Source organism: Perca fluviatilis, chromosome 18 (assembly GCF_010015445.1).
Source record: "Perca fluviatilis chromosome 18, GENO_Pfluv_1.0, whole genome shotgun sequence".
NCBI lineage: Eukaryota > Metazoa > Chordata > Actinopteri > Perciformes > Percidae > Perca > Perca fluviatilis.
This window is the reverse complement of record NC_053129.1, coordinates 20,376,495-20,393,940: the sequence shown is the minus strand read 5'-3', so window position 1 is coordinate 20,393,940 and position 17,446 is coordinate 20,376,495. Positions and strand designations below refer to the sequence as shown.

Below are 17,446 nucleotides of genomic sequence, written 5' to 3'. Positions count from 1 at the left end.
TGAATTTCCAGGCATGCTGATGGAACTGTGAAGTTCTGGGATGCCTCTGCAAGTGAGTTCATTCAACGGCTAAGCTTTGTCTACGCTTTAGAAATTATAATTATTGTTTAGAACAAACAATAAGCAACAAAGTATATTTTGAGTTCCAATTGAATTTTGAGACCGAAAGGGAAGCTCACAGTAAGGAAGCAACTTTAAAAACTAATATAGAAATCTATTTTTTAATAAATGTTTTTCTAAATTTGTGCACCAGCCTTCACACAGTCAATATCAACAAAATAAGTATTATTTAGATTAACTATTACACGTAGTAATAATGGATGATTTAAATTTCAAAGCACCACATTGCCTCTGATTTCATATTCTTGAGAGTCATATTCGATTGTCTGATTTCCCTGGATTGCAACTGATACTTTCCTCGTTTCTCCTAGTAATGCTCCAGGTGCTCTATAAGCTCAAAACAGCCAAGGTGTTTGACAGAAACCGGTCCAAGGAGGACAAGAGCAGCACCGAGGTGTCAGATGAAGACCCCTTTGCCATTCAGATCATGGCCTGGTGCCCTGAGAGCCGGATGCTGTGTGTGGCCGGGGTGTCAGCCAACGTTATCATCTACCGCTTCAGCAAACTGGAAGTAACTACTGAGGTGGTGCAGGTGAGTAACGGTTTGCAATGCTTATTTTTCAATACAAACACAGAAAAACATATATACCTACTGTATATTTTCCCAGATTTTATTGTAAGACTCTTGTAACCATACAAGCATAAACAAGGGACAAATAAGCGACATGTGTAACTTTTGATCAAGAATACATTTTGCATGGGTTTGTTATTATTTGCCCTCAGCACTCACTTTCTTTACTGTTTTAAGAGCACAAACACACACACGCCCTCAAATATCTGCCTAGTCAAAGGCAGTATGGTTGCCATGCCAACAGACGGAGCAGTGAACAAGCAAAGCTAGACTGTCATTATAATCTGCCTTGACAGCGAGGTAAGTGCTTATGGGGGTGTGTTGGGAGTCTGTGTTTAATGACATAATGTAAAGAGAAATGCTGTTTAATCTGTGCGAGAATGCTCGCAGCTCCTATAATACAAGTGAGAGGGTGCATGTATACTGTATAAAAGTGTAGTTTCTGCTTTTTGCTGGAGCAGTGGAGTGTTAAATTGGTAAACCAGCAAGATACTTTATTTATTTATAATTTTGGCAACACTGTTTCTTGTTAAGCAGTCACTGCTGTGGTGTTGTTGCTCTAGACTTGCTCTAGAAAGAGATCACTTGTCAATCAAAGTGCGTGGGAGGTGCGATGATGGGTTTTTCCTCACAGGTTGGTAAATTCATTTTTATTTTTTAGCTGGTGCCCTCAATGTGTTCAACACTGTTTGTCCTAACTATTCAATAATTTAGTTCTTCCAAACAAACTGGGCTTACAGCAAACCCTAAAAAACATGAATCTGTAGAGTTCAAGTTTCTTATTGCAAATCATCAAACTTCCTGTTGGAAGTGTTTTCTGTGGATGGCTGCTAGTGTGCGCTGATGCATGTGTCAGAGAAATGTCAAGCACTTTTTCCTACGCTCAAGTCTGGGATGTGGATCAGGAGTAGATACAGTATGTAGTTGCAGCGAGCTGTAATTAGGAGAACAGCCTCCGTTCCCTCAAGGTAAAACACCTCTATAACCTCACAGAAATCAAGGTAGAAGAGGACAAAGGCAGGTGGGAGTGAGGAGCCAAGGATCACTCTTCACTCCCACATGTCAGTGGGGCTAATGAGACTGACAGAATGCAAAAGAGAGGGGCTTATGAACATTGTGTGTGTGTGTGTGTGTGTGTGTGTGTGTGTGTGTGTGTGTGTGTGTGTGTGTGTGTGTGTGCGGCGTGCGGCGTGCGGCGTGCGTGCGTGCGTGCATGCGTGCATGCTTGTGTGGCTGTGCGAAGGCGGAGGTTGCAGAGAAGTAGCCTGAAGGAGGACTTAGGAGGAATGGAATATTTCAGTATTGGAGGACCTCTTTGACCCTCAGTCTGCCTACACACACAAGCACACACACGTCAAACAAATCTCTATTGTTGATTATCAAGTGACTCTGTGGATGTATGTGGATGTCACTCACGGTCATATGACTGTTCCCATCCTCAGAGGAATTCATGAAGAATTGTTGTTTTCAAGAGTTTTGTGTCTTTATCATGATTTGGATGCTCTCTTTTATAAATCTGCTAAAATATTACACTTGCACCTGTTTTGTGTGTGTGTGTGTGTGTGTGTGTGTGTGTGTGTGTGTGTGTGTGTGTGTGTGTGTGTGTGTTGTCTTATACAGTTACTAGAGGTGCGAATGCAGTACGAGCTGAACGACATAGAGTCTCCAGACGGCGGGGGTGGAGGGGGAGAACAGACATCAGCGCTTCCCACCCCCGGTGCCTCACCTCAGACAAGCGGCCCACCTTCACACCCCTCCACGAGCAGCAACAACTCTGACGGAGGCAACATGCCCTGCCTCAAGTATGAAACACACGCATACACATACCGATTACATAAACTCTCAAAAGCGCTTGCACACATTCTTATATACACTCATACACACGAGAGTCTTGCCTTTCGCCTCAAGCACTCTAGCACAGACTAAGTCAGCGCCTGAAGCATTTCCAGCCACGGCCTCCCATCATCCCCTTGCAGCCACTCATGCCAGACTCTCAACACACAACAGCTTCAGAACTGCAGCTGCACCACTTGTCATTCTCTTTATGAAACAATACTTTTTTTCTTCTGTTTCTCTTGCCGTATCTACTCTTTTCCATTCAACTCTGTCTTCTTCTCTCCAGAGTGCGCAGTACCCCTCTGAAGCAGTCTGCAGGTTACCAGGTAGATTTGGTGGTCCAGTTAGTGTGGGTGAGCGGAGAGCCTCCGCAGCAGATCACAAGTCTGGCGCTCAATTCCTCCTACGGCCTGTAAGTATACAGACAGGAACATCTTTTCTGAAAAGTGCCCACTATTTATTCAAGTTCACAATCATCTGAAGTTGAGTCAAATATATCAAGACAAAAAAAAACAGTGGCCATGCATACAATTTTGCAGTTCAAGCAGCAACTGCTCATGGCTACAGAGGCAACCAGGCCTGTCAACACGATTTATGGCTGCTCAGAATATTTGGAGATTCCAGCTGTTTTTGTTCTCTGACCACAGTGTTTTTAGCTCTGAAAACTAAGTCAAATCTGTTGACCATGTTTCTATAACCCATCTCTCCTTTGCTCTCTCTCCCTCCCCCATCGCCTCTCCTTCTTTTTCCACTTCCTACCTCACTCGGTCACCCCCTCCCCAGTGTGGTGTTTGGCAACAGTAACGGTCTGGCTGTGGTGGACTACGTCCAGAAGACGGTAGTGCTCAACTTGGGGACGGTCGAGCTTTATGGCTCCAATGACCCCTACCAGAGACAGCCCCGCTCGCCAAGAAAGTCACGGCAGCCTTCTGGAGGTAATGAGGAAAAGGGATAGATGGAGAAGAGTAAGACTAAGTTTGTTGTTTTTTGCCTTTACAGCTCAGCCACAAGACACAACTTGCTATTGTTTTATGTCCTCAGCTGACTAATCATACTGTACATCCAAGCTTTTTTTGCCCAAACTCAAAAGCTAGATGGCTGAACACCAAACTTGCAAGTCACTTGTTAAACTCCAGTGTAAATGGAGCCTAGTGTAGGTAGACAAACACACGGCAGGTTGAGGCAAACTGGGCTAAAAAACTCCTGAAATGCACAAGAAGCAAAATCATATTTTGTATTCAAGGATTTTTTTCAGCAAAGGTCTGCATTAGAATTCGAATCAGTCTTTCAGTGAACATTATAATGGGATTTTCAGCAACCCCACAGGTCCAAACGTCCCTGAACTGATCTGTAAACTGATCCAAATATGAGAATGAACAAAATCATAGAACAACACACGGTGCATTTAAAAATGATGCTACCCAGTTTTAGTTCAGAAGGCTGATACACAACAAAGCACTTTGACTACACAAACTCTTTCTCTGTCCATCTTCCTCTTTCTCTGTCTGTCTCTTTGCTCCTTCTCATTCACACACACCCTCCCACAGCCCATCCCTTTTACACACATTGCCACTGCAGCTTCATAGTACCACTGATAGCTGATAAGATGCTTCCCATATGGACACACTGCCACCCTGTGTTAGATGATGGCAGTGCAGCTACTTAGAGGATGCCGCAGTGTCATGACGATGCACTGCCCATACTTAAGCAAAAGTTTGATGGATGCATTAGTAAGCTGTGGATGCTGAAGGATTTATTTTTGATGTTTGTGATTTATGCACAGATAAGCTACGCAACTATGTATTCAGGCGCACACACAAGAAAACCGATGTACACACACAAACGCTCACATATACACAAACACGTGCACATGTAAGTACACACAGAGCATCTGGTGTCACTGACTGGTGAGCAGTGGGCTGGCACCTGTCAGAGCTTGGCGACTGTGAGCAGTAATCAGGCGTCCAGCTGTGTTTCTCTGCCAGACTGCTGTCTGCTTGGCTTTCTCCTCACAGGACAATGTCACACACACACACACACGCGCACACACACACATACACACACACACACACACACACACACACACACACACACAAACACACACTTTCATACACAAACATGCACATGGCAAAAGGAGGAATTAGAACAGGATGAAGAAACATTAAAGATGCACAAAATCTTTATCATGTTTAAAATCTGAGCAGAGTTTCTGATGGGCTAGTCTGTTGGTTAGATTACGTGTCAAGTAAAGAGAGCATTCGTCATGGAAACCATCCATTTGTTCTTATGGTCCAGTCCAATCTCCCAAAAAAGAAACATACAGCAATCCCAGTTGATAGCTGAGGCTCTCTATGAAGTGGTAGTGCATGATACAGTAAAAAAAAGGGTAGTGTTATAATTTTACGAATGAACTCCCAAGTGGTTCTTTTTTGGTATTATTTCTGTATGAATTGAATTGTATGATCTCTGCTGCAGGTCTGTGCGACATCAACGAGGGCTCAGCCACATCAGAGGACCGCTGCAAGTCCCCTACTTCAGGTAACATGTCCTTCAGCGTCTTATTAAAAGAAAAGAGTCGAGAAACATAGCAGCAGGCTTTGTGTTATCTAGACATAAAAAGCCAACAGTGAACCAGTCAAAAATATACCTATAATACCATGTATTAAATGCAAGAGGGGCGTTTTGTCAGGTAGAGAGATTAATGTTTCAAAAGAGCCTCTACTTTTAATACTGTTTTATTGAAATTGTTGCTCATCAAACTGGAACTATACAGAAGGTTTTTTTGTTGAACCGTAAAATTGTCTGGCTGTCAATTTCATTCTACGTCAGTCTTTAGAAATGCACTGTTTGAATGCACTGAGTTTATTACCATACATTTATGGGTTTTTGAGAGTATTTTCCCATTTGTGCATGCATTCTTTTACCACTTTGCAGAGTTCAATAGACAGGAATAAATTTGTTTTAATCTCACACGGTATCGTGGAAAAATGGGTTATAGGCTGTAAACGTATCCAATCTCTGTCTTGCTAATTCAGTGTGACAGCTAAGAATTATACATCGAATGAAACAAAACTCTAAGAGAAACCCATTAATTTACATTAATGAGAGAATAAGTTAAAAAGTAAAATTTCAACCTGAAGGGCCTTGGGTATTTTCACATATTCAGTAACTGCATAATTGTGAGGAATATTTCACAGTTAAATGTATAATATCAGTTGCAAGATGATGTGAATTAAGTTTTGACTTGGATTTTGAGCAGGGATCTCCTTTCAGTTAAAATGTGTCTGAGTGCACTCACTGTGCTGAAGCAGATCTGTACAGAACATTATCATATTAAGCAGTTTTCATATCGGTGAATATGACCAAATGCAAACCCACAAAATCCATTGTCACTTAGAATTTCATGCACCTCCACCACAGAAGAACTACACTGTGTGTTGTAAAATGCTCTTTTGCTCTTTACTAGCCGCCTTCTTACGTCATTAGTATTTCAGCTGAAGGTGAGAGAACAGCCCAGATCCATCTCATTAGGGGTAACTTGGCACTGAATAAGGAGCTTTTTAAAAAGGTCAGACAGAAAACAAATCCCAAAGTCTGGAGTCCTGCTGCAGGTATGATGACTGCCCCTACCCCCCATGTCTGGTGCCACCAGACTGTGGTCTGATACATCTGTCTGCTCTGCATTATTCATAGGACAGAGAGAGAGAGAGAGATAAGGTGCCTCCCTGCAAAAGATATATCTGTTTAACAGTCATTTAGTCTAGGGCGAAGCTTTTTTCTCACTGTCTTGCAGTAAGTAATAAAATCTGCCAGTGGGAAAAAATTATTTAGATTTGTTTTTTGTGCAGTTTTACCTTGAAATAAGTTGCAGTATGATGAATTAAGACTCCAGTAGTGCCAAGAGAGTGTCATTTCATTCGAGAAAATCCTAGGAGTAGTTTGCATAAAATAACATAAAAAATATAATCGCTGCTTACAATTGTCAATGCTAAACCACTTATAGTAATAGGGCGGAAGGGCTTGATTGAGCTTTGCTCATTATGGTACCCAAATGAAACTGGGATTATTTTGATTTTTTTTTTCATTTTGGGCACAAATTAAATGTCACATAGACTTTTATCCTTAGATATCTGTTAAAATAAATGGTATCAGAGCCTCCCCCTGACTTGATTTACCCGGCCAATTGTTTTTATTATAAAAAAGCAACCACTTGTAATACTATACAGTACAGCATTCCCTCGTCTGTTTTTAGGGTTTTTACATCAGAAAACAGGGTATTTGAGTCAATTGAGTGTCCTGAATTTTGAACCAGCTTTATTGAACTAAAAGGACAGTTTTATGCTCAGGATAAAAAAAAACAGTGATTAATCAGGGTAAACAGTGACAGCGTATGTGTAGTAACAAGCCAAAGGGTGTTTCTAACTGCACATTTACTTTACTCTACTTTACTTTCCCCCAAAAGTGTTGATGTCAAACAGCAATCTACCGCAATTCTACAATGGAGGTGGTAGAGGAGGTAAGATTGGCCAAAGATTTTCATGAGAGGCTGTGTAGGCAGGACAAAGTGTGCCCCCGTCTCTGTCCTCTGTGTCATGGTCACCACAGTGGGAAGAAGTAGACTAGAGCCTATAGAGCCAAAGTTGAGCTTCACTTATGGGTTAGCTTCTATTCCACTATCTTTTGGTTTTCACTGTATTGAATTATAAACAACAGTATTTCTTTCTTGGTTAAAATGACAACATGCTCATATTTTACATCTGTACTCTAGTATATAGTTAGAAAGGTATATGCCGAGAACTGAAAGCTCATGGAGCAGAGGCTAACCTGGAAGCAGGGCAGGAATTCAGCTGTCTGTGTACACCCAATACAGTGCCATTACCTTAGACACACATTGCATGCTACGTGTAAGTAGCACGAGTGTCATATTGTAAATGTGCCTGTGATATCTGTCCTGACCTCCTACAGCAGATTCTTCGCGTACATTATGAGTTACAAGATTGGCTCTGTCCATTGTACAGTATGATGACACCACAGAGCGGGAGAGCAACTCATCTGTCTAACTCTGTCTTTGTGTGCCTTCAGTGTGTGTTGATGAAGTAGATAATTACATATAGTAATGTTTTTTGTCTATGGAAGACAGGGGTTCTGGCTCCTACCTTCATTCTGATTCAGGTGACAATGAGTAGGTGTCTAAAATGACAGTTACATCAGAGACTCGAGTTTTAGACCAGTCCTTCTTAAACCAACGTCGTAGATTCTTTTTAACTAGCCTGACCTCATTTAATTAGTCAGAACCCCGTTAAAAGTTTCACACAACATGTTTTAAAAAATATTCTAAGCCTCAGGATATACTGCACATAATACCGATCCTCCTATTAGCTTTGTTGTACCTGTGAGGGCAGAGACATCATTTTTTTATTTTAATTGGTTGATGGAGTTGGTGACCTCACATACTTCCCATAACCCGAGCAGGGGTCTAATTAGCCAGAATAAGTGAAAACCCTTAGATTAAAGTAAATAGAAGGTAAGAGTAATCCATAGTAGATTTGTGTACATAAATTATGGACAGGAGCTGGACAACTGCGAGCTTTGAAAACTCAATTATGCGTAGTGTCGGACAATCAAATTATGCATCTGGCACTTTATTTTTTTAAATGGCAACAAAAAATGTAATCAAGTTACACCCAACCTAATGTGGGCTTGAGGGTATTAAAGGATGTTACAGACTTTTCAGTTTTTTTTACATTTCTTCATTTGTCAACGTGGGTTTCTGTCAGTTTTCCAAACCAAAAAAGACTTGCTACCATTAGTGAACGTAAAATCTACTGTAAGTAAATGCATGATAAATGTCCCCTTTCATCATATGGATTTCCTTTTAGTTCTTTCTCCTACAGACAGAGAAATAACACCTACGACCTTCATTTCTGGTTGTTTCTATTTATAAGTTCACTCTTTTAAAAGATGGAATGATTTGAGCATCAGAGCTAAAAACCCAAAGCGTTTTCTATTACATGCACACATACATTAATCAAGTGTATTTTGTACTAGTTGAGAGAGTTTTGGGTGTGCCTAATACGGTTATTAATGAATGAAGCAAAAAACAACAACAAAGTTCAGCTAGCTTACAGTAACTACTTCAGTAACCATCTTTTCAACTGTCTTCTTCCATCTCCTGTTCAGTAATTTCTGTTTCCTTCCTGTTCTTGGTGCATGCTCCTGTGGCATGAGGGTCCTGATTGGCTGTGCAGTTTTGATGTATCTCACTGTACCAGTCCTCTCTTGCAGGGCATTGTGCAACCAGAGGTCACCTCCTTTGTTTTGTCTTCCACAGCATGCCTCTGTCATATACAGGGTTGTCTCTGAGTCCTTATGCAGTGTCTTCTCCTGTGTAAAGCATTTTGGGACCCCTAGACAATTTAACAATCCCACGGCACTTTGTTTCACAGCCTTTTGTCGTTTTCGTGTATTTTAGCTTTGTGCACAATCCTAGCTCAATGCTAGTTCTCTAGCTTTGCATGGCATTGTGTGTTAGCGTAGACGTGTGTTTGTAAAGAGGGATGTTCTCTTTTTTCCAGCAAAGATGTCACGGAAATTAAGCTTGCCTACTGAGCTAAAGCCAGACTTGGGTAAGCCATGACTTCGTGTCTCCAAACAATTTGTGTGAAATGCAGTATATCTTTCTCACTTTACCTGGACTCTAACCACATCCCATTAGTCCAGTTGTATCTGGTTATTAGCCTAAAAATTGGCGTGCTGTGCAGATATTCTCTTAAGTTTGCATGAGATACAAGTAGCATTGATCTGACCAGAATTTAAATTTATTGAGCCAAATCAAAGTGTTGCAATTAAATTCAGTCTGAAATGTTCTGCTCCGACTCCCACTTTTTTGATCTTGGTGGGGGTTGTACTAGAGGTCAATGGTGCTAAGCTAAACTATGCACACTCCATCTCACCGTAATGCTTTCTGTTACTTTTGCAGCTTTCTCTTTCTCTTCTGTGTTCTTTATGTCTTTCCTTTCTTTGTCTGATTGGTACCTTAAAAATTGCCCAAACAGAAATATTGTCATTTTGAAAAAAAGGAGCACGGTGTACAACATTCTTCTAAAGCACCAAGAACATTGGATGGGACATTGTCAAATTAAAAATGTGCAAGTGCCAAGACATTTACCTGTATATTTGTTTTTTAGAGTTCCAGTGTTATAACCAAAGTGCCTGCTAGCTGGTTCTTTCATACTAATAAAAATGCTGATTGGGGATTTTGAAAATGTTGGTCGGCCTGTGAAAATGTGCAAATGCATAATTGCACTGGATTTGTTTCTATTGTATAATATATGATATGAAGTATGTATAATATAAAGTTCCCATCAACACGGTTTCAGGGGATGCTGCTCTGTTAACCAATCCTTCAGAGAGATAAATTAGACCAGCCTTTTATGTATTTACCCACTGTTCAGAATACTCTTGGATTTCTCTCCCAGTTTCCTGTATCTACATCGTCATTATCGTACAGAGATCAGTCATAAACATATACAGTTGTTACTCAATTGGTATGTCTTGAGTTTGCTGTAAAATGTCAAATGCCTTAAAGACACTATGAAAAGCTGTTTTTATGTATCACTTTATTTTGTATGTACAATACAGTGTCCATATCTGTGTTGACTGCCTTGTGATTTTACTGCTTTGCGGGTGCTTTACCTCTCTCTGTTTTCTCCTTACTGTCCTCCTGTCTGTATGCCCGCCGCGGGGTGCCAACCCATTAGACCACAGGGACAATTCTTTCAGCCGCTCGCGCTCCTCCAGCGTCACCAGCATCGACAAGGAAGCACGAGAGTCCATCAGCTCCTTCCACTTTAGTGACACCTTTGCCCGGAAGGGGGACAGCGCTTTGACACCCTGCCTGTATGTGGGCACTACTCTGGGCACCATGCTGTCTCTAGCTCTCACATTGCCACCTGCTGGAGAGCAACGGCAACTACAGCCAGTTATCATTTCACCTACGGGTGGGTAATGGGATCAGAAGGGATGGAAAGTAGAGTGATGCATAAACTCTCTCTGATGTTCACAATATTGTCAGACTTTTAAAACCACTATGAAATACATTAAGCCACTGAATTTAAATTTCAATAACAAGCCTTTTCTTTCCATTCATCAGGCATTTTGGTGCGGCTGAAGGGAAGCGTCATGCGGATGGCTTTCCTGGACTCAACAGGTTCCATGCTGCCCCCTCCTTTTGAGCCCTGGTTTGAGCCCAACGTTACAGCGGATGGTGAAGAAAGAGAGAAGGTCCGCAAGCGCCGGCCTGTCTCAGTATCCCCTTCTACCTCCCAGGACCTCAATGAAAGCCAGTATGCTGTGGTGTGTTCCGAGAAACAGGCCAAAGTCATTTCCCTCCCCTCCCAGACCTGCATCTATAAACACAGTATCACAGAGACCTCCTTCATCCTAAGGGCAGATGTGGTGCAGATGAGCCAAGGCGTGTCTCTGGCTTGTTTCTGTGCCAATGGCCACATCATGACCCTCAGGTGAGAAACATGTCCGTCTGCATCAGTTGGAAATAGCTAGTTATTAGAAAAATGTATCAATCAACGTCTTTTTGAATGATCATGTTTTGCTACTTGCACAGAAAACAGTATTCACACTTGAGTTTGTGTTTTTAAAATATGGGTCAGTATTTTTGCCAAATTTGGTCAGTATTGCCATGACAACCACACAAAATCTAGCTTTTGAGTATGAAACACTTTAAAACAGACACATGTGATTATGAAGAAGTGCAGTGTCCATGTGTAAACTAGCCAATAAGAGGGATATGCTAGATTAGTTCTGACCAATAGAGGAGTAGGAGGTGGGCACATGTGCCTGCTTATGAGCTCATCAGGGTCCTGCATGAGGATTGAGATGGGATTTAGCCATATTCGAGACATCATGAGCACACATTTGGGCTATGATGAAGAGGATAAGGCTGCAGAGATAGTTGGAAAAGTGTATTTGGAAGTTTTTTTTCACATTGAAACTTGTCACTATTGGAGTCCATTTTAATCAGTGTGAATCCAAGCGGAGAACAGCCTTCACTTTCCATTTGCATCTGCCAATAAACCTACTGCAAATGCAGGGAACGCTTAAATTCAGAAGACGGATTTCAATATTCAATATCATATCACTTTGATGTTATGTGACAATGGAATTATCCTTGATGCAATGTTGCTCTAAGTGCTAGCTTTGTTATGTGTCATTTATTCATTCATAATTCCCTATATTCTACAAGTGTAAAACAGTTGTTTGTTTTTTTAACAATGTTATCGGGGTAACAGATTGTCTGAACTTTTAAATGGCAGAAACAAATGCTGTCACCACTGAGGTGGACATGCTCATCGTATTATATCCTCAATTAAACTTTTCTTTTTGCTCAAGTTGTCATTCAAAGTCACGACACAAACTTTTGTCCTCTTGCAAAACACACAAACAACACATACAACAAACACACCCACACACAGCCTTAGACCTCTCTCCTATCATTCTTTTAACCCCAATGCTAACATAAACCTTCAACGCTACACTACAGCTAAACATTGTCCTAAATTTAACAATGTAAACCAAGGTGACACAGACATGCACACACACATGCAGACATACCAGGTTCATTTTCATCAGTGTGTGGAAGGGTAAAAGTGAGGAAGTGTTATAACTTTTTTTTTTTTTAAGATTCTTTTTTGGGGCTTTTTCCTTTATTAGAGTGACAGTGGATAGACATGAAAGGGGGAAGAGAGATGGGGGATGACACGCAGCAAAGGGCCATAGGTTGGATTTGAACTCGAGCCTCTGCAGGACTCAGCCAACATGGGGCAAACACTCTTACTGGGTGAGCTAGAGGCCACCCCAGGTGTTATGACTTTGTCGCTCACCCTCATTAATCTTCACTTCCATAGAGGAGAGCGAACGAGGCAGAACAGTCATCCATATGGCAGACTGACAAAGATAGGATGCCCAGCTGTCTGTCTGCCTGACTGCCTCTGTGTTTGTATATGTGTGTGTGTGTGTGTGTTGTGTTTTTTTTTTTTTTTTTGTGTGTGTGTGTGTGTGTGTGTGTGTGTGTGTGTGTGTGTTTGTGCACAAGTGTGTATGTGTAAAAATCACATAAATCGTTTCTGTGCCCCCCCCTCTCTAGTGTGCCGGGACTGAGACCGCTCATGGATGTAAACTACCTGCCTTTGACAGACATGCGGATAGCAAGGACATTCTGCTTCACCAACCTGGGTCAGGCCATGTACCTCTGCTCCCCCACTGAGATCCAGAGGATTACTTACAGCCAGGACACCTGTGAAAACCTACAGGTCAGTTTACCTGCTATATACAGTACAGCATGCATATGGATTTAATGCGGCATGGTTCAGGATTTGAGGGTTTAAATCATAAATAAAGTTTTGGGAGAATACAAGAACTGCATAGAAAACATTTCATATTAAAGGCAATTGATATGATCATGTCAAATAACTGGATAACATAAAGGAAATATGTTTGGGAATGTGCATACAAGGTATATACTGTGCTGTATATTCATATGTATATGTATTGTACTGTAGTGGATACCAAAACACTGTATAAATAGACATGGGCAGTTAAACTGTACAGTATGTAGCAGGATGATGTGTGTGTTGATGTTTCAGGAGATGCTGGGTGAACTTTTTACACCAGTGGAGACACCAGAGGCACCCAACAGAGGGTTCTTCAAAGGCCTCTTTGGGGGAGGAGCACAGTCGTTGGACAGGGAGGAGCTATGTATGCCAAACCTACACATGCCCAGATATACAACAGTTCAGTCTTTTATTGATTCAACCTCTCACTCACACATCTCTCCCTGTTCTTTTTCCTTCCTTAACTTAGTTGGTGAGGTGTCAGCTGGAAAGGCATCACGAAGTCTGGCCCAGCACATCCCAGGCCCGGGTGGAATTGAGGGCATGAAGGGGGCAGCGTCTGGTATAGTTGGAGATCTGGCACGCGCCCGGATAGCACTGGATGAAAGAGGCCAGAAACTGGGCGAGCTGGATGAGAGGACAGCTGCCATGATGGCCAGCGCAGACTCCTTTTCCAAACACGCCCACGAGGTAACAGAACATGTTTAAATGTCTAAAATCTAGAAAGAACATTAAACCCCATGAGACGTCACAGCTAGGACGCCATAGCTGCTTGTGCTTGTTTCAGTTCTGATTTGATCATCAGAGCTGGTTCCAATATCTGGTAAAACTGCATAACCGCAAATGTTTGTGAGAAATATCAATCCTCCCTAAACACAATGTATAAGAAAAGCATACAACACATCTGATGTAGTGCAGTGAAATACTGTATATTTCCGAATACTGAGAGCTTGGCCTTCTCAATTGATTTAAAAAATCTTACACACTTACACTATTTACCCACTAGTGGGCAGTAGATGCCTGTAGAAAGTTCCCAGTACTGTGGCTAGGGAGTCTAAAGAAGAAAAAAAAGGAAAGACGAGGACAAAATACAATAAAAAATGTAATGCGCACAAAATTGTTTGGCCATAAAAAAAACAAAATCAAATTTGAGTGCTGGCCTAGTCTTTCCTTTTTTATTATCTAAATTATTTAGGGTCCAGCACCAAGTCTATAAGGTCTGATCCTGAGTTGAGCGTGTTGTGTCATATTTTTTATAGACATAGAATTAATATATGTAAGGTCTCCTGTTTCCTGCAATGTTTATAATTTTACCAAGTGATCCAAAGTTACAGCAACATTGTCATTCTATGACATGAACTTCAGTGACAGCAGAATAATTAGTAGTTGATGAGGGACTTTTAAGCTTTGAATTAATCATGGGAATCATAGGTCGTGTAACTCACCAGTCTGGAAGGTAATCCTCATATTTTGAACTATGTTCTCACTCCAACATTTCCTCTGTTTCCAGATGATGCTGAAGTGCAAAGACAAAAAATGGTACCAGTTCTGATCAGTGACAGTGGAGGAGCAGAGCTCCATGGACACAACTGTCACCTTCCATTGGCCCAATTGGACTCACCGTGACCCCCCACCCATCCGTCTGTCCATTAATCCATTCTTCCAAGCCTTCTTCACTGGGACACTTGGGATTTTCTTCCCTAGCACAATGTTGAATACTGTTCTTACCTCAGTCTAAAGGGTGGAACTGAGGGATAGACAGGGGAGAAGGACAACCTCAGAGGGAGCAAATAAATGGTGTCTTTTTATGTTTTTGTCTCTTAGTGTATCTCTGTTCAACTTCTCCTCCGAGGTAGCCAATTGGCCCAAGCACCTGGAGATTCATCATTCTGATTTGCCAAAAAAAACTTTTCTGTTGTCTCCACTCCGAGCCCATCGGGGCCAGTATTCAAACCGACGAACATAGCTGAAAAAAAGACAAATACCTAATGAAGAAACAGACTACAAACATTCTTAAAATGTAAAAAGAAGGAATACGAATCTAAATACATCATTATATATACATAAAGCTAATAAATGTGCAACGCTGTATCCACCTCTGAGTGACAAGTACAAAAGAAAGGAATAACTCATCGAAGAGACAGGAGCAGGGTGTGAAGGCCGAAGGAGGAGGCGTTGAAGTGCCAGGGGAAGTGCTGCGTCAGCGATGCCTCCTTTATGCAGAGAGTCACAGGGATGAAAACAACTTATACTGATGTACACTGGATATTTCGTCATCTCGCTCAACCTGTAGACTCTCCTCTGTATCTTACAGACTTTCATATCGTTACCAACAGTGTGTGCGTGTGTGTTAATTTCTATTTTCTTGCCATTCCTCTATTTGTTATTTGTTGGGGTTTTTGCTCTTGTCTGTATTATTGGAAAATCTCTTATTTTTCTATTGTTGTGAAAGCGGATGATATTTGATTTGTTGAAAAAATACATTTTGTGGCTTTTATCTAACAACTCAAATTAATTTCTCCTCACGAAAAGGGCTGGAATCTAAAAAGGAGGGCAAGGATATAAAAGGCATATATCGTTAAGTACTCACTGACATGGCAACATCAGCTGTCTTGACTCTGAAATCTCAAAGCAAGTGCGTATGAACCACACACGTTTATTGTTTACCTAAGGATTTCATTTGTTGACCTGTGTGATGTGATGTGAACTGCCTCCCTCACCCTCTAATGTCATAAGCTTCCACAGTTTGGCTTAGTCTGTGAGTGTGACTGTACAAATGCTGATGAGATCAGTGTTAAATACGTCCAGCCAGATTTGGTGGAGTTTCCAAATTCAATCAATATGGAGATTACATACACATGAGTAGTAACCCTATTTATGTGTTTTCATATATGCAGGATAATAGAGATACGGATGTATAATCCTTTAAAGGCATACATTTAAAACATATTTCAGGTTTTGCTGACAGTTGTCTGTATGAGAAAGTTGTCTGTGTGATTTATTTGTTAATATTTATTCATTGAGGTGCAAGACAGTTGTGTTTGGTGTCAGAAACATTCACTTTCATTGTTATCTCGTTTCTATTTCCATATTTGCAGTGAAGCTCAAATGTGGTGTATCTCTCTGTCTACCAAGCTTTTAATCTTTATTTGTATATAAGTAAATAGTTTGACAATCTAAGACCAACTGGAAAGTAAATGTCGAGGTTGCTCAAGCAACAGAAGAGGAGAGAGGCCATATTTTTTCTGACGCCAAAGAGTTGCTTTAGCTTTTCCATTGCATTATCGTTTGGCTCGTCACTCTACCAGACAGTATACGGTAATATGTGTAATACAATATAACTTCACCCATGGAGTGCAGACCCGGGATCAGGTCCATTTGGGAATGTGGTCATCTTCAGGGTTCAAGAAATGGAGCAAGTTGCAATGGAACTCAGCCATTTATAGTAGTATTGTTTCACATTATGTCATAAAACTGTAACCTTTGGACTAATGTTTAATGTTTGAAGTGGCCTAACTGTTGGTTGATAAGTCTGTTTCCTGAACCATTCCACTACAGCTGAAACACAACAATATTTATGGTATTTGTGTGTGTGTGTGTGTGTGTGTGTGTGTGTGTGTGTGTGTGTGTGTGTGTGTGTGTGTGTGTGTGTGTGTGTGTGTGTGAGAGAGAGAATCTCTGTGTGTCAGGGTGTGCTCATGTAAATTAAGGGATATCATTTAAGATTTTGGTTGTTTAATAATTGATGTTTATGTCCTAGTCTCACCAGTCAGCAGACTGTGTCCAGTTGAGTGTCTGTTACACTAACTAAAGCCACCAATGACGATAAAATAAGATAAGATAATGTACAATAGAGGATGATCTCTAAACTATGGTTTAATTTCACTGGTGCATGTCTGGGCCCATGCTTCGACTCTGCTTCACTTCAGTCTTTGCCTTTCTCTCTTCCTCAGTAAGTGTACCACTGACTCTCTTGGTTCCACAGCGACAGATATGGCCTTCTCTGTGTTTAGTCAGCATTGTAGTGTGGATGTTGGTAGGTAGCACTGTCTTTAACCCCCAAAGTGAAAAATAGGAAAAAAAAAACAACTTCAGGAAAAATAACTAGTTTTAGCTAGAAGTCATCCCTGAAAACCTGTTCAATGTCTTTCCCTCCGACCCAACTGTTATTTGTGTTTCAGCTTTTTTCTTTTTCAATGTTATACTTGTTTTTTCATCTTTGTGTGATTTGTTTCTTGTCCATACACTACAGTATGCAGTATTCTTACCTGATACAATCCACACACTCAAGCAACAAGAGGGAGTCCTGTCTATCTGCCATATGCCATCTTCTGTCCTGGATTCAACAGCTATCAGTGGGTTGCAGTATTTTTCTCATTGTAGCCAATTTTCTTGTACAGTTTTATGCAACTTTCACATGGATGTTTATGACTTTATCTGCTGCCACACAAATTTAGAAATTCTGTAGATAGAGATTACTGTGCAATGGAAAATAAAAGTTTAAAATGTT

At 41.0% G+C, this 17,446-nt stretch overlaps 1 protein-coding gene across 4 annotated transcripts in view; it reads left to right on the top strand.

The window, feature by feature from the left end:
• The window catches only part of stxbp5a (syntaxin binding protein 5a (tomosyn)), a 109,095-nt gene extending 91,649 nt beyond the window's left edge, over nt 1-17,446 (top strand). For 2 of the 4 annotated variants that reach the window (XM_039781912.1, XM_039781910.1), the window contains 14 exons: nt 12-52; nt 432-652; nt 2,312-2,493; nt 2,814-2,939; nt 3,311-3,462; nt 5,003-5,065; nt 6,990-7,043; nt 9,103-9,153; nt 10,246-10,527; nt 10,680-11,049; nt 12,690-12,855; nt 13,189-13,300; nt 13,406-13,626; nt 14,447-17,446. In XM_039781912.1, the coding sequence (XP_039637846.1) occupies nt 12-52; nt 432-652; nt 2,312-2,493; nt 2,814-2,939; nt 3,311-3,462; nt 5,003-5,065; nt 6,990-7,043; nt 9,103-9,153; nt 10,246-10,527; nt 10,680-11,049; nt 12,690-12,855; nt 13,189-13,300; nt 13,406-13,626; nt 14,447-14,488 (2,083 nt within the window). In that variant the 3' untranslated portion in view covers nt 14,489-17,446. The remainder of the gene's footprint in view (nt 1-11; nt 53-431; nt 653-2,311; nt 2,494-2,813; nt 2,940-3,310; nt 3,463-5,002; nt 5,066-6,989; nt 7,044-9,102; nt 9,154-10,245; nt 10,528-10,679; nt 11,050-12,689; nt 12,856-13,188; nt 13,301-13,405; nt 13,627-14,446) is intronic. The other 2 variants (XM_039781911.1, XM_039781914.1) reach the window with 2 other exon arrangements.